This window comes from Artemia franciscana, chromosome 4 (genome assembly GCF_032884065.1).
Source record: "Artemia franciscana chromosome 4, ASM3288406v1, whole genome shotgun sequence".
Lineage (NCBI taxonomy): Eukaryota > Metazoa > Arthropoda > Branchiopoda > Anostraca > Artemiidae > Artemia > Artemia franciscana.
In genome coordinates, this window is record NC_088866.1 from 16,352,886 (window position 1) to 16,378,905 (window position 26,020).

Sequence of the window (26,020 nt, forward strand, 5' to 3'; positions counted from 1 at the left end):
CAGGCAAATTTTCTCAGGCTTGTAGTTTATTATGTTTTTTATGTATGGTTTTAAACTTTATGTAGTTGGCGTTACCGTAAAAAAGCTGATTTCTTTGATGTGTATATTGTTATCAAAAACTTTTTTTTACAGTTCTGGATAATATTATCACATGTCATTCCTTACTTACTACCGGCTACTTACCAACCATACCAGCCTCGCTTACTTACAACAAACTGTTTCATTTATCCTCTCATGAGAATTACCAAATGGGCCTAATTTGTTTAACCCTGGAGCCATTCCTGTTGTATTCAATCGGCGAAGTCAAGATAAAAAAAAAAACATCCCGAAAATGTTCCTTTTTTTTCGTTATATAAGTGAGTATTGGCTTTGGAAGCACAATTTAACGCTGCTGAGACTCCTCGGCTACCGTCATTAAGACCTTAAATGCCGAAGAAATTTATTTTTCGAAGACAAAGTTCATAAACGTGCACATATATAGCGTTGAAGAATTTAATTGATAATGCAGCATCTGGAGCTGCATGATACTTTTAAGGGCAATAGGTTAGGTCAATGTCGCCTCTGAGAACAGAAGAAAGACTAGTCACGTGCAGTCCAAGGTCGATTTAAATGTATTTTAGATGATGTCTTCACGCCTGCCACAAGATCAGCTCGTTACAGCTCACAGCCAAAATGTAATCTACTTATTAAATCATATATTCCAGATCATTGGTATTGATAGTCAATTTTGCGGCGTTGAAGCTTTTATTACTGGAATGGTTGATTTCTTCCCCGCTTATTTGAGGCCTCGCAGACGCTGGTTTACACTTATATCCTGCATCACTTTTATGGTGCTTGGAATTCCAATGGTGACACAAGTAAGATTTAGCTAGTCCAGTTGAGTTTATTAAAACACGAGAAAAGAATCTTTGTACTCTTTATTTCTGTCTTTATTTTTTAAATTTTTTCTTTCGTTTATGTCATATTCACTTCAACCTCTTTCTTATATGTCATATTGCATCATATGTATTCATGTTTTTACCCTGCAACGGTTCCACCTATCGGGTCCATTTCAGTGTTCAAATGCTTATCACACCCGTTTGATTACTAAACTCATTAGGCGTGCAGCTTTCTGTTCCTTTTAGCTTTTAATTTGTTTTCTTTACTTTGTATGAAAATATTTTTTTATTGAGAATTTCAAGATTCACAACTTCTATAAAAGAAAAATTGCCATTTACTGTTTAATTTTTTGAATTAGGTTTGGTTAATATTAATACTCCCCTCTCACTGCTTAAGGGTGTAAGGGTATTAATCCCATAAATAGTCAATAAAAAGAAAAGATGAGTTTCAAAATGGGGGTCCTAAGTCAGTGTACCAACTTTAAAGAATGAATCACCAAAGTTGCGGAAGACTGAAGAAAATACGACTAAAATTAAAGAGGTACAATATTAAAAGATTAAATAGACAATATTAAGATTAAAAGGTATGACGTATACTCTTGAACTTCGATTCCAAGCTATTTGATAACCCCTTACTATTGTAAACCCCACGTTCTAGATAATATAAAACTTTCAAACTTTTATACAAATGACATCGTCTTTTAATCTTTTCCTCTGAAGTTAACAGTGTTAACAGTCAACCACTTGCTGTCATTCCCAAAAAAAGCTGAAATCTTTGTGTTTGGCTAAAAGAAATTTCAGCTCTAGAGACTCAGAATTTTCTTTTGGCTTTAGAGCGTATGCGTGCAAATGATAAGATGAGTTCTTCGAAGAAAAGGTGGTGTATTTCACAAAATTATTTTAGATTTCAGAGACACTGACGCTCAACGAAGACAATTTGCCTGACCGCACCATCAAGTAGCGTGTTAAGTGACATAATAAGTAACTGCAAACCTTATACTAAAAAAATATTCCAAATGACATCACTGCTCAGTAGAGTAGTGGCGTCAGTTAAGGGGTAGAGATTGACGCTCCCCCAACATTTTGTAAAATACTTTCTATCCGGATTTGATTGAAAAACAGTTTTTTCATTGCTTTTTTTGAAAAAACTGAAAAAACCTTATTGCTTCCTAGGTTTTAAAAAATACATTATGCCCCCCCCCCGCTAGTTTATGTGAATTGAAGCCACTGATAGTGAGAAATCTGGGCAAACTTAAAAGTCAGTCTAAAAACACTGAAAATGAGTATTAACCTGAATATAAATCCTAATTTAATAGCTGGCGTAAACCACGCTTTAAATGAATAAAAACTACCGTATACACTTGAAAAATACCGCGTTTGTGCAACCCTTTAGCATTGTTGTGATAGGTAGCAGATCGATAAGATAGGGTCGCAGAAAAGGCTGCACATGCCTGTAACAAGCTCTTGGTTTTAATGAAGTATTTTTTATTCAGGGTGGTGTATTCCTGTTTCAACTAATGGACAGTTACTCAGCCAGTGGCATTACAATACTTTGGGTCATTGCATTCCAAACTGTCATCATTTATTGGACCCTGGGTCGTGGAATGTTTAGAAAGATGATTGGACATATGCTTGATAGAAAAATAAACATATTCTTTGAAATTTGCTGGGCATATTTAGCTCCGCTTGTTATGACAGTAAGGAATATTTATAATTTTTTTTCTTTGCGAAAAAATAGATAGATATATAGATAGGTTTATTCGCACGATTTTGTGTACTACATGCTGAACAGCCTCGTAAAAAATTATTACATTATCTATAAACTTTATTTATAAATATTTATAAGTATTATTTATAAATACATTATTTATATTTATAAATTACATATATAATATGTATATTTTATATATTTTGTATAAAAATATATTTTATATATTTTATTATATATTAATTATATATATTTATAAATACATTATTTATAAATATCTACAAATATTATTTATAAATACATTATTTATAAATAGTTATAAACATTATGCTCTGCAGAAAGTTTCTAAAATACAAAAAGGAATAATAAGAGATACTGAGTCTGAACCATGCTTTTCATCTCAAATTTCTATTAAAATACTTAGAGTTGAAAAAATGAGCTGTTCAGAAGCCAAACGTCTTTCTAGAATTCTTTATCTCATCTTATCCCTATGTTCTGTGTCTGTCTCTATCTCATTCTATGTATTGTTTTTTCGACTTAAAAATAATATTTAGGGAAATGTTTCTACTCGTCTGTCGTCTATAAAATTCCATTTTTGGTTTCAGGAAAAAAAAAATTAATATAATTAATAAAGAAAATCTCTAAAAAATCTTCAAAGTTGAATTCAGTTTAAACTGTAAAAGGAATTCAGTTTCTACAAAGCCAATACAAAGCTTTTCTTAGTAACTAGAGTGTCCATCAAATTATGTCAATTCTCATATAAATCTGTGAGGCGAATTTAAGATTATCTAGGCAACATCTAAACCTGTAAATTATGTAATTAAAAAAATAACAAGAAAAAGATAGCATACCCCAATAAAATGTGAAAATTCTTCCGGTTCCTAACGTTATTAATTTAAGTAAAAAGGCCTTAACAGAATGATAAAAGTTTGTGTCCCAAAAAAGGTGAGAAATTTTGATTAGAATCCTAGCCCCGCAAAACCCCTATTCAGGCTTATTTCGATGGAAGAGAGATTGTAGATCAATCCCCTCCGTCGTAGCCTCATATATAATTTATCTGAGGGCTCATGGAATGTTGGAAAATTTAGCGATAAACCTGTACGTTATGAGACATCAGGCTACATTTCAAAAGTGCCAACAGGATATTTTCTAGGGGGGAGGGCAGACGCAAAAATAGCACTGGTGGTTTGGTGACAGGGAATAGATTTCAGGATGTTTTATTCGGTAGGAATAAGTTTATTTTTACATTATTTTAGAAAAAAATTCTCAAATAAAAAGAGCAATTAAATTGCATGCAAAATGAAACAAAATACAATAAACGAAAAGGATACCTGGCAAAGAGCTCAATTTATTTATTCAATAATGTATTTAATTATTATGGGTTTAATGTTAGAAGATTACAGAAATCAAACTCAAGCCAAAATTACAGAAAGATTTATTGCTTCCGTAGATTATAACAGATGTAGATGTATCCTTATGCCTTCTCTTACGCCTTAGAATATTTTACAGAAGAAGTAGAGATACTCAAAGATCATCCTGCCCGCATAGATACTACGTTTGATCTAATACCTGCCACGTAAAATGTATCTCTTTCATAATAGGACTCTAATAGTGTAAATAATAGTGTAAATAATAGGACATAATTAGGATTCTTTACGCTAAAGTTTGACTCTTAGCCACAATTCTGTTTTTTTAAAACAATTAAAAGCTTTAGCGTTAAGAGCGAGAGATTGAGGAGGGGACAATCCATTTCATATACGGAGTAATTTCTGTTCGTTTTAAGTTTTAATGTCACTCCTTACTTTCAGTTAAAAAAAAAAAATTTTTTTATGTAATTTCTGAACGTTTTTGAATTAATGCATGTTTGATTTTGGCTCTCCACATATAAATTATTAAAATTAAAGTCGTATATTCCAGTGTCGAGCTATCCACAAGTTTTCGGACGCTATATAACAATGTACTAAAATCTTGATATTATATTTCTCTAAATGTTTATTCAATTTGCTTTAGTTAACCTTATTTTCTCTTTTCTTTTTTTTCTCTCTCTTTTTCATTTTCAATTTTTTGTTGTTTTGGTCCTTAACAAGTTCGCTTCTAGGATCTTTATTATTGTTGTTGTTATGTGTTTTCTTTTCTTTTTGAATAATTTGAATAATATTAATTCCTTTTTTGGCAAAATGGCTTTCTCTTAGTTTTGATCAGACGATTTTGAGAAATAAGGGATGGGGAAGGAGGCCTAGTTGCCATGCAATTTTTCGGTTACGTAAAAAGGCAACTATAAATATATACGTAACTTAAGAATTAACTTACGTAACAAACTTTTATATTCTTTAATTTTTATTATGTATATGAGGGGGTTTGTACCCTCGTTAATACCTCGTTCTTTACACTAAATCGTATGTTTTGTCCCAATTCTTTAAGAATGACCCCTGAATCAGAAAGGCCGTAGAATAAATAGTTGAAATAACTAAAAATACTATAGCATAAAGAGCGAGGTATTTATCTCCTCCTAAATACCTCGCTCTTTATGCTAAAGTATTTTTAGAACCCCTCATATGCGTAATAATCTCTGTTCGTTTTAGGTTTCAATGCTACTCTTTACTTTCGATCGAAAAAACTTTTCCATGTTTATTTTTTCATTGTTTTTTTATAGTAATTTTAGAAAATCCTGCGCCCTTATCATTGAATTTCTGTTACCCCATGACATATCTTTCCAAGGAAAGATCCTCCCACATAGCCCCCTCCCCTCAACCCCAAACCAAAAACCAAAAAAATCCCCTGAAATCGACTGTACACTTCCCAATAACCATTATTATATGTAAACACTGGTCGAAGTTTGTAATTTGCAGCCCCTCCCCCAGGGACTGTGGGGGGTAAGTCATCCCCAAAGACATAGTTATTATAGTTTTCGACTATGCGGAACAAAATGGCTATCTCAAAATTTTGATCCGTTGACTTTGGGAAAAAAATGAGCGTGGGAGGGGGCCTAGGTGCCCTCCAATTTTTTTGGTCACGTAAAAAGGGCACTAGAACTTTTCATTTCCGTTAGAATGAGCCCTCTTGCAACACACTAGGACCACTAAGTTGATACGATGACCCCTGGGAAAAAAAAAAACAAAAAAACAAACGAATAAACACGCACCCGTGATTTGTCTTCTGGCAAAAAATACGAAATCCCACATTTTTGTAGACTGGACCTTGAAATTTTTTCTATAGGGTTCTCTGATACGCTGAATGCGATGGTGTGATTTTCGTTAAGATCTAATGACTTTTAGGGGATGTTTCCCCCTATTTTCCAAAATAAGGCAAATTTTCTTAGGCTCATAACTTTTGATGACAAAGACTAAATTTGATGATACTTATATATTTAAAATCAGCATAAAAATCCGTTTCTTTTGATATATTCGTTTTTTAGAGTTTCGTTTACTATTGAGCCGGGTCGCTCCTTACTACAGTTCGTTACCACGAACTGTTTGAAAAGAGCTTTTCAACTGAAAGCAAGGAACATATTTGAAACCTTTTTTGACAGGTTATTCTTTATATGAAGGGGACTGTCTCCTTTTTAGCTCCTTACTCTTTGCTGTGAAGTTTGGCTTCCAAGTTTGAAATCCAAATTTTTTAAGAAAATTTGTAATCGGAAAAAATATTTTTCAGAGAACTAAACAACTTTTTTTTAATGAGCAAGGTGTTGAGAAGGGGGCAGCCCCCTTTGCATACAGAGTAATCTCTATTAAGTTTTAGACTAGCTCCTTACTTTAGTTGAAAACCCTTTTCTATTCGTCTTAGTACCTTTCATGAAACTGTAAAGTTTTATGAATACAATACTTTTGGTAAGGCAGAAAAATGATTTGTATTTCAATGACCTCTGTTTGGATTTTGATGGGTAATCAAACAGTTCGTGGTAACAAACTGTAAGTAAGGAGCGACCTGGCTCAATAGTAACGGAAAACACTAAGAAATGGATTGATCTTATAGATGTATCAAAAGAACTGGCTTAATATGATGATTCCAAATATATAAGTTTCATGAAGTTTAGTCTTACCCATCAAAAGCTATGAGCCCGAGAAAATTTGTCTGATTTCTACGACGGATATGTGTCTACTTGCTGTCACAAGTATGATCGTATCGACCCACTGAAACTAGAACGTCGGGAAAGGGCTAATTCTAACAAAAATCGAAACTTCTAGTGCCCTTTTAAAGTGACCAAAAAGTTGGAGGGCAAATAGGCCCCCTCCCACGCCACCCTTTCCCCAAAATCATCCGATCAAAATTTTAAGATAGCGTTTTTGTTCAGTATAGTTGAAAGGCCCAATAGCTATGACTTTGGAGACAAAATTACCCCCTAAAGCCCCTGGAGAAAAGGTTTTTAGGTTAAAAATTTGCCTATTGTTTTATTTGTTAGTGGGAAGTATACATACATTTTTCGGGTTGGGAGGGGAGGAAGAAGTTTCTACTGGGAGGATTCTGCATGGGGTGAATTTCCCTTTGAGAGGGAAGTTTCCAGGGGGTGAACTTTTCGCGAAACACTTTATACTATGTGAACTTGCCAGAATTGCTGTGCGAATTTTCTTTATATGTCTTGCTTTCTCTTTACCGATTCAATTTTACGCGTGGAGATGTTAAGGGTAACTGTCGAGGGTAAATTTTCGCCAGGACTGAATTGTCCAGCGGATATTTCTGTGGGAAGGGGGATTTTTCTGTGGCGGTGGAGCCAGGCGTCCTGGCGTTATTTAAAAGAATCAGAAATTAAATAAAAAAAAACAAGTTTTTTCAACTGCAAGTGAGGAGCAGCATTAAAACGTAAAATGAATAGAAATTATCACAATGAAGGGGTTGCCTCCTCCATAACACCTCGCTCTTAACGCTAAAGTTTAAATTTTGTCCCACTTCTTTAAAAATGACTCCTGAAACATAAGGGTCTTTTAAGTAGAACAATAAGTAACTTTATTTTGAGTGCCGAAACACTGTAGTGTGAAGAGCGAAGTGTTAAGCAGGGGGCAACCCCTTTTATATACGTAATAATTTCTGTTCGTTTTTAGTTTTAATGTTGCTCCTTACTTCCAGTTGAAAAAACTCATTTTTTAGGGCACTTGGTACTTACCAAGTGACATATAGTGATCGCAATTTCTGTCTGTTTATCGGTCTGTCTGTCTGTATGTCTGTCGGTCCCGGTTTTGCTAGTTTGAGCACTTACAGATAAGTTAGGACGATGAAATTTGGCAGGCGTATCAGGGACAAGACTAGATTAAATTAGAAATAGTCGTTTCTCTGGTTCGATCATCTGAGGGGGATTTGGTGGACGGTTAATTCTGAAAAATTAGAAAAAATGAGGTATTTTTGAGTTACGAACGAGTAATCAGTTCAAAATGAAATTTGATATTTAGAAGGATCTGATGTTTAAGAGCATTAACTTTAAATCCCGACGGGATCCAGTGGCATTGAGGGGAGTTGGAGGGGGAAACCGGAAATGTTCGAAAACGCTTAGAGTGTAGAGATCGGGATGAAACTTGGTGGGAAGAATAAGTACATGTCCTAGATACGTGATTGACGCAACCAAAACGGATCCAATCTCTTTGGGGGATTTGGGAGGGGGGGGGGGGTAATTTGGAAAAACTAGAAAAAATGAGGTATTTTTAACTTACGGACGGTCGACAGAATCTTAATGAAATTTGTTATTTAGAAGGGCATCGTTTCTCAGAAATCTTATTTTAAATCCTAACCGGCTCTGGTGAGATTAGGGGGCGTTGGAGGGGGGGGGGGAACTGGAAATCTTGGAAAACGCTTAGAGTGGAGATTTCGGGATGAAACTTGGTGGGAAGAATAAGCACAAGTCCTTGATTAGTGATTGACTTATCTGGACTGGATCTGCTCTCTTTTGGAGAGTTGGAAGGGCGGGGGGGGGTAATTTGGATAAATTAGAAAAAATGAGGTATTGTTAACTTACGAACAGATGATCGGACCTTAATGAAATTTGACATTTAGAAGGACTTCATATCTCAGAGCTCTTATTTTAATCTCGTCTGGATCTGGTGTCATTTTGGGTAGTTGGTGGGGGAAGCCGGAAATCTTGGAAAACGCTTAGAGTGGAGAGATCGGGATGAAACTTGGTGGGAAGAATAAGCACAAGTCTTAGATACGTAATTGACACAACCAGACCAGATCCGCCCTCTTTGGGGGATTTGGGTGGGGGGAGAGATTTCCAGTGCTTTGGCGAGTTCGGCGCTTCTGGAAGTGCTAGGACGATGAAAATTGGTAGGCGTGCCAAGGACCTGCACAAATTGACTTGATAATAGTCGTTTCCATGATTAGAGGATCTGGGGGGGGGCTGGAGGGTGGGAAATCATGAAAATGGAGGTACGTTTATCTTACAAATGGGTGATCAGATCTTAATGAAACTTGATATATAAAAAGATCTCATGCCTCAGATTCTCCATTTTCAATTCGTGACATGGGAATGGGGCGGAGAAAGGGAAATCTTTGAAATTGAGAATCTTAGAAAACTCTTAGAGCGGAGGGATCGGATTGAAACTTGATGGGAAGAATAAGCAAGAGTGATGGGTTGAGAAAGGACAAGCCTACCTCGTATACCGTGTAATTTATTGTCGCTTAAGTTTTAAATTTGTTCCTTTCTTTCAGTTTTAAAATGATATCCTGGCTTAACCAGTATATAATGTGGGGTACCGGCTCCATAAACCTCCCTAATTTTTTGCTGATAAATAGTATATATCAATAATTGTAAATTGATTTAGTAGCGTCTTACTTTTTTAGTTTTTTTGCTTCAAAAAATTAAAATGTCGGACTGTCGTTAAAAATTTTGACAAAATTTGAATATTTAGTCAAAATTTTCAATCGACAGTAGTTTTGTTGAATAATTCCTTAATAGTATTTTAATACAGAATTTCAGGTGAACGGAAAGGGGCATTATTGTTCGTATGGATGGAAATTCTGCGTCAATTTTGATCTTCTACGTGGCTGAAGCTACACGACTTCTGTAATAGATTTCTCTATACAGTGCAAACATAAAATCTACAGTCACGGTGTAAACATACGCTTAAGTACATTGAAACATTGTAAATAAATAAGAAAAGGGAAAACATTACCAATCAAGTCACTAAAAAAAAACAAAAAAAACTCTTGATAGCACTCACTGTCGGTGCGCAGATACATGCAATACTTTATACTACCGAAACAAAAATTGTAGCAATGGAATAGGCAGTGTTACCCCCCCCCCTTCTAGGGCCAATTAAAAAGGCATAGACCAAAAACATCCTCGGGAATCAAGTGGGGAAATCACCCCACAACAACCTAATTTAGGCTTAGTCTAAGTTAACGGTTTTGAGAGACTAATTCCTACCCCTCCTCTCATACCTTTTTTAAAACTTATGGATTATAGAGAGTTAGACAGTTTGGGCATTGAAATGTGCTCTTTTAGATGTCTGCTCCCTCACCCATACAATAACCCACCACCCATGCTTCATAATAGCCGATGTGCCATTATACACCACAATAGGTAATTTGAAAATAAATCAAGTGAATCCACTTAGTCAAACAGTTCGTGGTAACGAAATGTCGTAAGGAGCTACCCGGCTCAATAGTATCCGAAACTCTAAAAAATGGATTTGATACCAAAAGTTACATAAAAAAATTGCATTTTAACGCTGACTTTAAATATATAAGTTTCATCAACTTCAATCTTGCCCATCAAAAGTTACGAGCCTGAGAAAATTTGCCTTATTTTAGAAAATAGGGGGAAACAACCCCTAAAAGTCATAGAATCTTAACAAAATCACACCATCAGATTCAGTGTATCAGAGAACCCTACTGTAGACGTTTCATGCTCCTATCTAAAAAAATGTGGAATTTTAAATTTTTTGCCAGAAGACAGATGAGTGTTTATATTTTTTTTTATTGGGTTGGTCGTATCGACCCAGTAGCCATAAAATACCACAAGAGGGCTCATTTTAACAAAAATTAAAAGTTCTAATACCCTTTTTAAGTGACCAAAAAAATGGAGGGCATCTAGGCCCCCTCCCATGCACATTTTTCTCAAAGTAATTGGATCAAAATTTTGAGATAGCCATCGTGTTCAACTTCGTCGAAAACGTAATAACTATGTCCTTGGGGACGATTCAATCCCCCACAGTTCCCGGGGAAGGGTTGCAAGTTACAAACTTTCACCATTGTTTACTTATAGTAATGGTTATTATGAAGTGTACAGACGTTTTCAGGGAGATTGTTTCGCGTTGGGGAGGTGGTGGGTCGGGGGGAGGGGGTTAAGTGGCAGGATCTTTCCATAGAGGAAATCTATCATGAGGGAAGAGAATTTCTATGAAGGAGGCGCAGGACTTTCAAGCATCATTAAAAAAATTACAATGAGAAAATAATTTTTTTTCAACTGGAAGTAATGTGCAACATTAAAACTTAAAACGAATATGAAACATTACGTAAATAAGGGGGTTTATCTCCTCCACATTACCTTGCTCTTTACGCTAAAGTTTGTTTAGTAATTTCAACTATTTATTCTACGGCCTTTCTGATTCAGGGGTCATTCTCAAAGATTTGGGACAAACTTCAAGCTTTAGCGTAAAGAGGGAGGTATTGACGAGGGCGCGAATCCCCTCATATACGTAATAAAAATACACAAATATAGAAGTTAGTTACGTAGGTTAAGTCGCAAGGTACGTATGTTTATTACTAACAAAAACGCTAGTAAAAAAATAAAAAATCTAGTTGCATTGATAAGTAACAAAAAATCGGATCGCAACTGGCCTCTCCCTCACCCCCCCCTTTTTTCAAAATCGTCTCATCAAAAATATGAGAAAGCCATGTAGAAAAAAAAAATAATATACAAATTTCGTTTTATTTATTTATGTGCCCTGATCCAAAATCAAAACATGCATTAATTCAAAAACGTTCAGAAACTAAATAAAAAAACTAGTTTTGTTTTACTGCAAGTAAGGAGCGACATTAAAACTTAAAACGAACAAAAATTATTTTGTATATGAAAGATTACAGTTTTGTAATGTTTTAACGAGTAGAGTTGTGACAAAGAGTCAAACTTTAGCGTAAAGAGCGAAGGGTTGAGGAGCGGAAAACCCTTTTCGTATACGGGATAATTTCTGTTTGTTTTTAGTTTTAATCTCACTCCATACTTGCAATTAAAAAAAATTGTTTTTTTTTATGTAATTAAATCAAGTATTCAGACAAAAGTCCATATGAACCATTCATCTTGTATGGACTACGTGATTTTTCAGGAACGAATGCGCCACCGTGCGCCATTACTTCTTCTGCTGCTCGGAAGCTCACTATGTAGATTGAAGATACTCTTAATCGAATAGCTAGGCTCAGGATTTTCATTCAATTTTAAATTTGTTCTCTTTGCGCAAAGGCATACTGTGGCTCTACAAAATGCGAGAAAATGCCACTTTCCGTGGAACAATCTTATTGTTTCAAAGCTCCTGAAAAAGGGTACCAAAACTTTCAATTTCCGCTCGAATGAACTCCCTCTCCATTTTCTAGGACTATTGATTCGATACTATCACCCCTGGAAAAAACAACCAATAAACACACATCTATAATCTTCTTCTGGAAAAAAGCAAAATTCTACATTTTCTAGATATAAGCTTGAAACATCTACAGCAGGGTTCTATGCTATGGTAAATCTAATGGTGTCATTTTTATTGAAATCGCTTGACTCTTGGGGGGTCTTTCCCCTCTTTTTCCTAAATCAGACAAATTTTTGCAGGTTTTTAGCTTTTGATGGATAACATTATACTTAATTAACCTATATATTTGAAATCAACACATAAAGTAAATTCTTTTGGTGTATTAATTGCTATTGAAATTTCATTTTCTAGATTTTTGGTTACTGGTGGGCCGGGTCGCACCTAACTCACAGTTCTTGTTCCATTAAACCACGAACTGTTTGATGGAAATACCAAACCACTGTTCTACAATTTCTTTTGAAAAGGATCGGTTTGCCAAATACTATCGGTTTACCAAAAATTAATGAAGTATATATTTTGTAGGGCCTATTGTATCAACTATTAAACCACTAACGATAGGGATTAAAAAAAAAAAACGTTTACAAGGTCAATTAAGCCACAACTTAATTTGAAAACGTGTTATTTAAAAAATTCACAATTAAAAAAGAAATTCTGGCCAATAGAAACTGAAACTTTGAAAAATATTTTTCATAACAATTAATACATAGTCATTTCCAAAAGACAAAAAACCTATTTCCTGCCCTTTAGATGAATGTTCCTGACGTAGTATCTCTTTAAGACAAATTTCAGAATTGTTATTTTTTAAAACAAGGACAAAACATTTATTTCAGGTCATATTTATCTTTTACTGCGCAACATATGAGCCAGTTAAGTATGGTGGATTTTACACATACCCTCCTTGGGCAGAAGCTATTGCCTGGCTAATCAGTTTGTCTTCTATGATCATGATCCCAGGTTATGCTATCTATTACGTCATAATCAATAGACACGTTGGCTCTATGAAAGAGGTTAGTGTTTGTTTTTTTGTTTTTTTGTTTTTTTAAATATATTTGAGAATAGTATAAAATATATAGTAGCTTAAAATCATATAATATAGCTACAGATACTAAAGCAAAAATTATCCGTATACAATACATGATTGAAAGACAGACTGAACTTGAAATGTAACAGCATCGATGATTTGCCCTTTTTATAATGAATAATCTAACAGAATTGAACTAAACCTGCAACTCTTATCATAGATATCTAAAAAAATCTGGGCAAATGAAAAAATTGGGGGGCGTAGCTCCCCTCATTTAAACAACTGTTAGATCACATTACACGACTCGTGAAAATTTGTTAAACGTAAATCATCCTTTTTCTTATAAGCTTATCGACGGAGACAAACAAAAAAAACAAAATGTTATACCACTTGCGCAAATGCGTAACCAAGAACAATTAAATCTGTATTTGCCTCTTCTTCAAAGTGGACTATCGCTGGACAATCTTGTCTAAGTCAATGGCGTCGGTGAGATCTTTCTCACTTGCCAATAATGTGAGGAAATTTAGGCAAGAATCAGCATTAGCAGTTCTCAGAGAATTCTTAAAAAATTTAGCTTGCTAAATGTTCTGTCAGCAGCAGCAACTGCAACAGGTGCTATCGGGGCCAATTCGCAAAGACGATTAGCTTGCTTAAATCGAAGTTGCCGGTGATGTCCTTCACCTACGACTCCCCTTCCGCAAATAGAGCATTGGCAAAATTGAGACAAAATTTCAAGCTCTACTGGAAGAGTAGTAAAATCTGGAGCTCTTTCCTTGTTTGGAAAAAATATTAATGCCAGCTCAATGTCTGGATTTGAAGCCATTTTTTTTAAGGAGGCTGAAGTAAGGAAGAAAATTTTTGAAAGTTGACAAGGTAAGCACTATCAATAATAATTTGTTGTTGTTTACATATTTTGTCTATAGAACTGACAATTCTGTCAAACTCTGCTTTGCTGTCAATTAAAGTGTCCATTTGATCCAAAGACATTCTTCCGAAAAGTTTCTTCGCAGCTTTAAGCACCTCAGTTGTGTTGATGACATTGATCTCCCTTTTTTAAGTTTTTCTGTCCCAATCCTGTCCTTGTAAATGATATTTTTCTTATACATGATGGAGGCGACAAATTTGAAATTTTTCGTTTTTCTTGCATCATTTCCTATAGTTTTATCACGGTTTAGTACATTCCCAAATTGCTTTTCCCATTTCTCATTAACTTTGCCTTTATCACTAACTGTGATAAGCAATTGCGTTTGAAATTCTGCAAATGTAGGGTAAGTAAATGTCACTGGGTAGGATGCATATAAATTCTCGAGTTTCTCCAATTTGGTCCTAAGACTCATGAAAATGAATTTGGAGTATAATTAATAAACTATTTTGCGGCAATATATTTATCAAGCATGTAACTATCCTACTACTGAGTAAAATTCTACAAAAATTAATGGATCCTCGTAAGTTCTATAAGAAGAACCAATTATACAAGGCCTAGTTATGGGACTCTTTTAGGATTATCTTCAAACATTTGATGTAATTCTTTGTGAATTTTTTAAACGAAGGACGTCTGTAATTTATTATAGCTCATTTTAACAATACATACTACTGTCCCTACACCCAACAATTTCGTTTTAGTGGCATGCCTGTCTAAGGCCAATGCAGCCGCAAGAGTTCGGTCTATCCAAAGATTCGTTCCTTATTATCTCTCTTAAAATTCAAGTTTTGATTCAATCCCATCTTTCACCTCTTCCTATCCCATTCAAAGAAGTCCGGGCTTTCTTATGGCTTCAGAGTTTCATCAAATAAAAAAAAAAGTTTTTTTTTTCAACTGAAAGTAAGGAGCAGTATTAAAACTTAAAACGAACAGAAATGATTACATATATGATGGGAGTTGCTCTTCCTTAACGCCTCGCTCTTTACGCTAGAGTCTTTTAGTACTTAAAAAAAGCTTCTGATAGTTCAATTTAAACGAACATAGTGTTTCAGAAATCATTCTTAAAGAATTGGGACAGAATTAAAACTTCAACGTAAAGAGTGAAGTGTTGAGAAGGGGAAACTCCTCTCATATACGTAATAATTTCTGTGCGTTTCAAGTGTTAATGTTGCTCCTTACTTTTAGTTGAAAAACTCGTTTTTTTATTTAATTCTGATCGTTTTATAAACAATGCCAGGAAATCTGGCTACACCTCTACGGAAAAATCCCTCCTCCTGACGAATTCCTCCTCACAAGTTCAATCCTGGTGAAAATTTACTCCTGACAATTACCCTTAACATCTCCACGCGTAAAATTGAGTCGGCAAATAAAAAGCAAGACATAAGAAAAATTTCTTATAGAAATTCTGGTAAATTCCCCCACTCTAAAATTTATTCTGAAAATTTTCACCCCCTTAAAACTTCCCTCTCCATGCGAAATTTTCCCCCTGGAAAATCCCATTAGCAGAAAATTCCCCCCCCCCCTGAAAAATGTTTGCATACTTTCCAATAACGAATACTATACGTAAACAATGGGCAATTTTTGTAACGTAAAGACCTTTCCCCAGGACTGTGGGGGTCACGATATTTCCAAAGGCATAGTTATTTGGTCTATCAACCATGCTGAACAAAATGGCTATCTCAGAATTTTGATCGGATGATTTTGGGAAAACAAGGGGCGTGGGAGGGCGCTAGTAGCTCTCCAACCTGTTTGATTGGAGAGCTCACTTAGTAAGGGTACTAGAACTTTTAATTTCTGTTTGAGTAGTCCCTTTGCCGGTGTTCTAGGAATATTACCTAGATGAGATGAGATTACCCCTGAAAAAAAAACACGCATGCGTGATCTTTCTTCCGGCAAAAAATACAAAATCCCACATTTTATAAGGTAGGAGCTTGAAACCTCTACAGTAGGGTCCTCTGATACGCTGAATCTTCTGGTGTGAATTCATTTTTCTATGACTTTTATTGGGTATTTCCTCCTTTCTTTAAAAAGCAGGCAAATTGTCTTAGGCTTGTACCCTTTGATGGGTAAAACTAAGCCTAATGGAACCAATAGATTTGAAATCAGCATTACATTATCTTAGATCTTCTTCTGCCTCCAGAGGCACTAAAGACGTCTAAGAAGGGTCTTCAATCGTTTCTTTGACTGGTGGCAGCGATATTCCCACTCTGGTTGTAGGGAGGCATGAAGTTGACGCAGATCGCTGTTGAAGGTATGACGGAGTGTGTTTGGGTCGTTCTCTGCGTCGGGTGCCTTTGGGTAGCCAAAAGACTGCTTTCTTGGGGATTCTGGTGTCGTCCCTGCGTAGTACATGGCCTAGGTAGCTCCATCTGGGTCTTCGTATGGTTTTGGTGAGGGATGGCTGGCCCGTGATGTTCCTAATATATGCATTTGCGAGTTTTTGGGTCCAGTCAATACCAAGCAGCTTCCGGAGACAAGCGTTCTCTAATGGACTGGATTCGCCTCTCTTGGTCTTGGTTGAGATACCAGGTCTCCGATGCGTAGAGGAGGACAAGAAGTACGTTACTGTTGAACAGGTGGAGTTTGAGCCGGAGAGAGAAAGTACTCGATCTTCATACTTTACAAAGTCTGTTGAAGGTGCTGTTAGCCTGACCAATTCGGGCAATGGCTTCTTTGGCTGTGGATCCTGTATTTTCGATGGTGCTGCCAAGGTATTTGAAGTTGACTACCTGTTCTACATCGTTGTCGCTGTATTCGATTTTCATAGGTGAGTCGCTTGTCACCTTTCCGTTGGTTTTACTGGCATTGACATTGAACCCGAATCCACCTGCTTTTTGTTGAATATTCAAGAGCAATTCCTGAAGTCGTGTTTTGCAGGTTTCAAGTATTGCAATGTCACCAGAAAAATCTCGGTTGCTGAGCAGGTGATCATTTACTTGTAGCCCAGTTGACTCGGTGCTCCACAATATATAGTCGATGACCATTGTGAACAGTAGTGGCGATAAGACACAGCCTTGTTTCACCCCGGGGAGGACTGGAAATTTTTGTGATTTCCCCTCTGAATTCCTCACACAGCTGGTTGTATCCTCGTACATCGCCATAATGAGCTTAACTATGATGTCAAGGATACCGTAATGACGGAGAATCTTCCAAAGTGACTGGCGATCTAAAGAGTCGAACGCCTTTTCGAAATATATGAAGACCATATATAGCTTTTTACGCCATTCGCAGCTCTCCTCTGTGAGCACTCGCAAGGTGAAAATCAGGTCTACACAGGAGCGGTTTGGGCGAAAGCCATATTGTTCATCGTGGAGATATTCTGCATAATAACGAAATCAGGATAATAAGCCAATTATTTTGATATATTTATTGGTATAAAAATTCCGTTTTTGTAGAGTTTCGGCTAATGTAGAGCGGGTTCGCTCCTTACTTACAGTTCGTTACCACGAACTGTTTGATGTGGCTTCATATGGCTCCATGTTTCATATGGCTATGGCTTTCATATGGCTCGAGATGGATGGCCAAAAGCACAATTTTCAGCCATTTATTGTCTGTAAAATGTCTAACCATTTTGTCAAATCTTTGAAACGTCTTAAAACTTCAACCAAAATCTAACCATCTTAATCCTTCATTCATTATAGCATCAGATAGTGAGATCGTACAATATTTTGAAGATATTGTTATTTGATATATGGTCAGTCAAACAAGTATCCTGACTATAAATACAACTGACCCAATCCTTCCCTAATCTACCCAAAAACAGTCAGCTAAGTTGTTACATCTCTATTGAACTGACACCTCGGTGATCTTGCTTCGTTTTTATTATTTTTTGGGGGGTTCATTGCAAAACAAAAATTCTAGTTGAAAACAAGCTTTAATATAAACGATAAGTTAATATGCAGTCAATATAAACGAGTTAATATAAAATAGTAAATAATGAACAATACGTTCTTGTTGTAATTTATGAGGATCTATGGGGTCTTGGAAATATTTTAAAATTTTACGGGAAAAGGAGTCGAAAAAGCCACATACATGTCTCAAAATTTCCCAAATATTGAGAGGACATTATAAGTGTATGGGAGAATGTCTCCCTTCCTTGTCAATGTTGTGTATTTTGGGAAAAATTCTATGCTCTCCATGATCATTTTCTGGTCAGTACTACATATTAAAAATTTTAAGGTGTACACTAGTTTTTTAACCTGCTTAAAGTATTACTAGAACCTCTTCTAGTTAAAGTAAGTTCATTACAACCCTTTCTTAGATGTTGAGTCTTAGGAACTCAAGATCTCACAACTTCTGTGTTAGTAGGTAATTTCGAAAATCACACTACCTTTCCATGACGATAAATAGAAGTCCAAATAAGGATAAAATTCTTTTTATTAGATAGTAATAATAATGTTTGCAAAATATACTAGATGTATATAAGAAATATACTTCCTATCCATCCTATTTCACTATTGCTTATTGAAAAAAAGTTCAATAAGCAAAGGTTAGACACGCTATAACACGTTAATTTCAGGTTATATAGTATGTTAGACAAGTGAGCAGGGTTAAACTTAGAAACACTGTGTCCAAAATATAATACCGATTAATTAATAAGGAAAACGCTCCGACATAATACATATCTAGTTTTGATATTATGATTGTTTTTATTTTTATTGGCTGAAACATTTCAAATCTTATGATCCATTCCAAAAACACTCTACATTTTCTTTTCGGCGAATGACCACTGCTCTAACAATCTCCTAATAACACTGATGAAAACGGCAGTCCGTCAGCATACGTGTGCTCCGTGGGCACTTCACTTATTCTGTATTCAAATGATCCAGTTCTTGTTGAAAGTTTATAAAGTGCTGACAGATGTAGCACTTTTCAACAGCTGTGATTGTTCACTGCCGGAACATTTTACCCCAAATTTCAAACTAGGGTATCTTTCTAGCTTAACAGTCACTTTGAGGGTTTTTTTAAGCTGACTTATAAGTCTGGGAGATTTTCTGAGTGTGAGGCTATTTCTACAGTATAAGTATTTACAGTATTTGTGGAGTTAACTATTAGTTCATATAATGGGCTGGCTAGACCAAACAAATTATCTTTGGCGAACATCCATGTTTTGGGAATTATAAATAATTGGCCCGAAATACCGTCATTTTCTGAGAAAAAGCCGGCCCATCACTTGCGCGTCTACTCTTTTAAGACGCAAAAAAAAACAAAAAAACTCTACGGCTGGTTAACGCTTAAGTGGTTTTTTTTTAGAAATATTTTATCGTTTCATCTTTTAGATTTGGAAGAAGGGAACGACCCCTGTGTTCAAAGCTAGAAAAGGTGCGCTGTTTGACCCAGCTGCAACACAGACTAATTGTGGAGTAAACAACGTAACTTCACTACCAACTGTGGAAAGCAAGGCGGAGCTTGTTGAAAATGATGTGATGACGAAACCATAATCAGTTTTATATATTACAGAGATATAATATAAATGTTGATATATTTTTAAATTTTGCATTTTATGAACCTTCTACATGCACTCCCCGTCGTTATAATTTACAACAGAGGATCGTTGAAGGGTGGGGAAGAGTTCATTTGATCACAAATTCTGATTTGGGGTCAGTAAAAAAATAAAAACAAAAACGAACTGATTCCAGAGAGTCAAACCAAAATTGTAACATTTATTTTCAATCAGAATGATAGAAAAGATCAAAGAGCACAGCACCAAACACAAAGATCTGATGTTTGGCACCATGGTACCATCAGAGTGCTGGCATCCTGCCAGCACTTAGATCTGTGAAGCACAAAAAGACAAAGGTGTTATGTTATGGAAACAACTCATTTTAAACTAAAACTATGTATTTTCAGTAAAACGGTGGACGTGCTACTCCTTGTAATAAAATCACGTAGGGATCTTTAACCTGAAAAACTGGGAGAGGAGCACCAAAGTGGAGTCCCTAAGTAAAAAGCCCCTACTTGACCTCCAGCTTCGTAAATACTGATATGTTGCACCTGCTTGGACCTGATATGTTGCACCTGCTTGGACTTATCAAAGTCATTAATGTTTTAAAGGTAAGTTATGTTTAAAGGTATGTTTTAAAGGTGTTATAGTAAATCAACATAATATGTGGAATCTTACGAAATTTTCATAATTTCAGAATTTATTCTGAAGTTACGAAACTCTCTAGAGAGAATCTGGCCCCCAATTTTGAGGGCACTGAAGTAAATTTTGAGATTAAGTAGGGCAGCGGCGACAGCCCCCAAGCTTTTCTGACTAAGTTTCATTAAATGAACATTTGTTAACTCCTATGACACACCTCACTCCCCAGATTATGAGACCTAAAATCGCTACTGTTCCTTCGTTTCTATATCAAAGTTCCCTTTAGATAAAATAGCCTTTGATTAACTTTTTCCATCATTCCTCAAATATTTCCATATACAAAAATATCTTAAAACACACCATAATTGCGTTTAAAACACAATATCTTTTCAGTAAAAATTTACTAAATAAGCTAGCACGTAAAATCTACTTTAGTGCAATCTAAATTTTTACGCACACTTTTAAGATGCGTATAGTAACTTTGTATAACAATTAAATAAAAAAAAAGTCTTTTAACTGAAAGTAAGGAGCGACATTAAAACTTAAAACAGAAATTACTTCGCATATGAAAGGGGCTGCTTCCTCCTCAACGCCCTGCTCTTTACGCTAAAGTGTTTTACTGTTTTAAAAAGTAGACTAAAGAGAAAGAGTCAAACCTTAGCGTAAAGAGCGGGGCGTTGATGAGGAAGAAGCCCCTTTTATATACGAAGTAATTTCTGTTCGTTTTAAGTTTTAATGTCGCTCCTTACTTTCAGTTAAAAAAACTTATTTTTTTAAAATTAATTTCTGAACATTTTTGAATCAATGCTTGTTTTGATTTTGGCTCTCCGTAGAGGAATAATTAAAACGAAATTTGCATTTTTTTTTTTGGCTAAATGGCTTTCTCATAGTTTTGATCAAATGATTCGAGAAAAAAAGAGCGGGGGAGGAAGCCTAGTTGCCCTCCGATTTTTTTGGTTACTTAAAAAGGAAACTAGAACTTTTAATTTTTTACGAGTGTTTTTATTAGTAAAAGTCATACGTAACTTACAAATTAGCCTACGTAACGAACTTTGTATTCTCATGTTTTTATTACATATATGATATGGTTCACCCCCTCGTTAGTACCTCGCCCTTTACACTAAAGCTTAAATTTTGTCCCAATTCATTAAGAATGACCCCTGAATCACAAAAGCCGTAGAATAAATAGTTGAAACTACTAAAAATACTTTAGCGTAAAGAGCGAGGTATTAGGAGGAGGTGAGCCCCTCATATGCGTAATAATTTCTGTTCGTTTTAAGTTTTAATGCTGCTCCTTACTTCCAGCTGAAAAACTTTTTCATATTTATTTTTTCATTGTTTTTTTTTTTAAATAATTCTAGAAAATACTGCGCTCCCTCCATAGAAATTTTCTTCCCCCATGAAAAATTTTCTCGATAGAAAGTTCCCCCAACATATACCCTCTTCTCAACCCCTCCCCCAACCAAAAAAATCCCCCAGAAAACGCCTGCACACTTCCCAATAACCATTACTATATATAAGCACTGCTCAAAATTTGTAGCTTGTAGCCCCTCCCAAGGTGACTGTGGGGGAGTAAGTCGTCCTCAAAGACATAGTTATAACATTTTTCGACTACGCTGAATAAAATGGCTATCTCAGAATTTTGATCCGTTGACTTTGGGAAAATAATTAGCGTGGGAGGGGGCCTAGGTGTCCGCCAATTTTTTGGTCACTTAAAAAGGGCACTAGAACTTTTCATTTCCGTTAGCAAAACCCTCTCGCAACATTATAGGACCACTGGGTCAATACGATCACCCCTGGGAAAAAAAAAACAACCCGAACAAATAAACACGCATCCGTGATCTGCCTTCTGGCAAAAAATACAAAATTCCACATTTTTGTACATAGGAGCTTGAAACTCCTACAATAGGGTTCTCTGATACGCTAAAACTGATGATTTGATTTTCGTTAAGATTCTATGACTTTTAGGGGGTGTTTCCCCCTATCTTTTAAAATAAGGGAAATTTTCTCAGGCTCGTAACTTTTGATGGATAAGACTAAACTTGATGAAACTTATATGATTAAAATCAGAATTAAAATGTGATTCTTTTGATGTAGCTATTTGTATCAAAATCCATTTCTTTGAGTTTTGGTTACTATTGAGCCGGGTCGCTCCTTACTACAGTTCGTTACCACGAACTGTTTGATTTAATGACGTTCTTATTAATATAATTGTTTAACAACAGAGTTCTAAGTTTCAAGGCAATCGGGATAAGGAATGTTTTGAGAGTCTCCCTTAGGGTAGACATCCGCAAATAATATTTTTTTTTCTTCGCAAATCGCTCCCATATGCTAAGAAAAGCATCTGGATCCTTATACTAAGGGCTCAGATGTCTTTTATTTCTTATGAGAGCCTATCTATTGATAAAATCAAACAGTTCGTGGTAACGAACTGTAGTAAGGAGCGACCCGGTTCAATAGTAACTGAAACTCTAAAAAATGGAATTTTGATACCAATAGTTACATCAAAAAAATCGCATTTTTATTCTAATTTCAAATATATAAGTTTCATCAAGTTCAGTTATACCCATCAAAAGTTACAAGCCTGAGAAAATTTTCCTCATTTTAGAAAACAGGGGGAAACACCCCCTAAAAGTCACAGTACCTTAATGATAATCACACCATCAGATTCAGCGTATCAGAGAACCCTACTATAGAAGTTTCAGGCTCCATCTACAATTAAATAAAAAACAAGTTTTTTTTTAGCTGAAAGTAAGGAGCGACATTAAAACTTAAAATGAACAGAAATTACTTCGTATATGAAAGGGGCTGCTTCCTCATCAACGCCCCGCTCTTTACGCTAAAGTTTGACTCTTTCTCTCAACTCCGCTTTTTAAAACAGTAAAAAAGTTTAGCGTAAAGAGCGGGGAGTTGATGAAGAAGCAGCCACTTTCATATACGGAGTAACTTCTGTTCGTTTTAAGTTTTAATGTCGCTCCTTACTTTCAGCATTTCTAAAAGCTGGTTGTCATTATCTGTGATTTAGTGGGATTTACTGTCATATTTAGATTCTTGGATTCATCCGAACATTGGGTTAGGATTTCAACGGGGTCACTTTTAATATTCCTATGACATACTTCAAGGATCGACAAGTCATCAACATATTTCCATCTTTGGGGAATTCCTTGCCAATTTCATTAATCATGACAAGAAATAATAGTGGTCCCAATAAGGTTCCTTGAGGTATTCCACAGTACCTAAGGAGGGGGTTAGAGAAGGTATTTTTGTATTTTACAACTTGTGATCTGTCTGAAAGGAACGATATAACAATATTTACTAAGAGTGGGTCAATTTCAAAGTTATCATGTAGTAAACGAATTAGGATAGTGTGGTCAACTAAGTCAAACGCTTTTTGGAAATCGACTAAAACCAGGTTTAGCCAAACATTTGGTTTCTCTAGTTCACTTAGGATCGTGTGAACCAAGTGTACAAGGTAATGGATTGTGGAGGTTTTTCTTAAATTACCAAACTGTCGGATGTCAATGCGTGGTATAATTTTAATTTTAAGCCAGTCACAAAGGAACCCTTCGTAAAGCTTAGAAAAAACTGGAGTGAGTGTAATAGGACGCATGTTGGTTATAGTCAGAATGGAAGATTTCTTTGGGATGGGTATTATAAAACCTAGTTTCCAGCAACTTGGGAATTTACCAGATTTTGTAATTTGGTTAAAAATATCAGGTAAAGGTCCAGCAATTGTGTCTGAAAAGGCTATAATCAAGTCAATTGGGATGTCTAATGGGCAAGTACTTGATTTTTTGAGCTTTTGGATTTTATTTATAACATCAGAGGGAGAAATTTGGGAGAAAGAGGTGGAGGGAGGAATAGTTTGAACTGAGCCAGTGAAAGGGGGGAGACTTTGTACTATGGACGCAAGATGCAGGTTCAAATCGTTGGCTATCTTGTAAGGGGGCTCAGGGAGATGAAAATTAACTTCAACAGGGCTTTTTCCGCAAATCTCTTTAATTTTCCTGTACCATTGTTTGGGCTGGTTAGAATACAAATCCTTAACCTTACTATTGTAATACCAAGAAGCTGCCTTTCTCAATTTTCTCTTCAGGAACTTTCTTAGATCATTAGCCTGTGTGATATGTCCTTGCTTGAACAAAAGGATTTTTTTTCCTTATTAGTTTTTTAAAAGTCGCAGTAATGTAAGGTTTATCGGTAGAGCATATTTTAATTTTTTTCACCGGAAAATGGGCTTCATAATTACTCCTCAATAAATTTTGGAGGGACAAAGCCTTGAAGTCGACATCATTTGTTTGGTACACAGGGGACCAATTTTCACTAGTGATCCAAGAGCCAAAATTGTAGAGTCCTGAGTCAATTAGAGGTCTAAAGACGGTTTCAGTAATAGTAAAGGAATGTTTAACTGTAGCTAGTGGAGATAGGAGTAGGCTAAATTGGTAACTACCTCCGAGAGGGGGAAGAATGGTGACGGGTCTGTAGAAATTTGACATATTGGTGCATTTTAAATCAAGAGTAGAATTGCCTTTGGTAGTAGGGACTTTTACAATTTGTTTTAGACTAAAAGTATTGCATGTAGACTCAAGTTTTAATTCATTTGCATCACCTAAGAGGAAAATTGCAGCATTTGGGTATTTAGATAGTACATAGTCGGCACTGCCATGCAATTTTTCAATAAAATTATTTTTTTCAGCTGCTCTCTGCCCAGGAGAGTAGTAAAAACAACACAGGACAATCAAATTGAAAGGACGTGGTAAGACTTTAGGTCGAACACAAACCCACAAAATTTCATCAAAGGGAGTAAGACAAGGAACTAATATTTCTGAAGGATAAAAACCATTACGGACAAAGAAAAGAATTCCACCCCCTTTCTTACCCAGAGGGTGGGTTTCGGGTCTGAGTTTAATAAACTGGGTGAAATTATTCATTTTTAACATGTGTGTATTTTGAGCGTGTACTTCAGTAACAGCGATTATGTCTGATCTATATATTTTAGAAAAGGAGTCTAATTCATTAAGTTTTTCAAAATTAAGACTTTCAGCGTTGCTTAACAAAAGTGTGGGAAATTTAAAACGACCTGCAAAGGTACCATTTTTACGCTTAACTTTATTTAGATTACAAATGGGTACAGAGGGTGTGGTGGGATTCTTAGCGGGGGCCAGATTAATGTAGTCAGAACAGGGGACCAAGGGAGCACATTTGACTTTTATGGGATGACTATTAGGGTCTACATTGAAAGGTGAATTATTAGAGTAAGAAAAGGATTTGTCTTGGGGATTTGGGGGTGGGGGGATGGGCAATGATATGGATGAAGCACGAGGAGAACAATTAGGATTCATTATAAGGCAATTAAAAAGTCTCAGACCTGAGTCACGTTGACAGGGTAGGCACGAGGGATAAAGCGAATGGGCTGGGGGTAGGGTTTCGTAAGGTGCTGGGAAAGAGGGCCTGGTTGGGAATAGTGATTCATCTCCGTCAAGAAATTGCTGGTTTGTGGCAGAGTAGGATGGGTATAGGGCAGCACACTGTGAGGGGGGAGGAAATAGGACTTCTGTATGCGGGGAGGGGGAGGAGATAGCAAAGGATAAGGGAGGAGAGTTTGGGATCGGGAAGGGTTTGTCAATTTTTGAGCTCTGCCTGATGAATGATGAGAAATTTTCGCTTGAGTGCGGTGCACTAAAAAAGGACGGCGGAAGGGAGATGAGTGGCTCTTACAATTTTTATATTTGGACAGGGACACCGGAACAGGGCCCGAGGGAGGAGATTTAACATCATCTACTTTTGGTGCATAGGCAAAACTGCAATATTTGTTACAATGCATGGTGGGAAAAGGTGGAGGAAAAGTGTGTATGGGAGGAAAAGTTTTCCTCCCCCTCCCATACACACTTAGTGATGGTATA

The 26,020-nt window shown here is 36.0% G+C and overlaps 1 protein-coding gene across 4 annotated transcripts in view; it reads left to right on the top strand.

The window, feature by feature from the left end:
* The window catches only part of LOC136026058 (sodium- and chloride-dependent GABA transporter 1-like), a 165,617-nt gene extending 146,090 nt beyond the window's left edge, over nt 1-19,527 (top strand). For all 4 annotated transcript variants that reach the window (XM_065702244.1, XM_065702242.1, XM_065702243.1 and 1 more), the window contains 4 exons: nt 705-857; nt 2,372-2,575; nt 12,923-13,099; nt 19,315-19,527. In XM_065702244.1, coding sequence (XP_065558316.1) covers nt 705-857; nt 2,372-2,575; nt 12,923-13,099; nt 19,315-19,476 — 696 coding nt within the window. In that variant the 3' untranslated portion in view covers nt 19,477-19,527. The remainder of the gene's footprint in view (nt 1-704; nt 858-2,371; nt 2,576-12,922; nt 13,100-19,314) is intronic.
* Nucleotides 19,528-26,020: the final 6,493 nt, after the last annotated feature.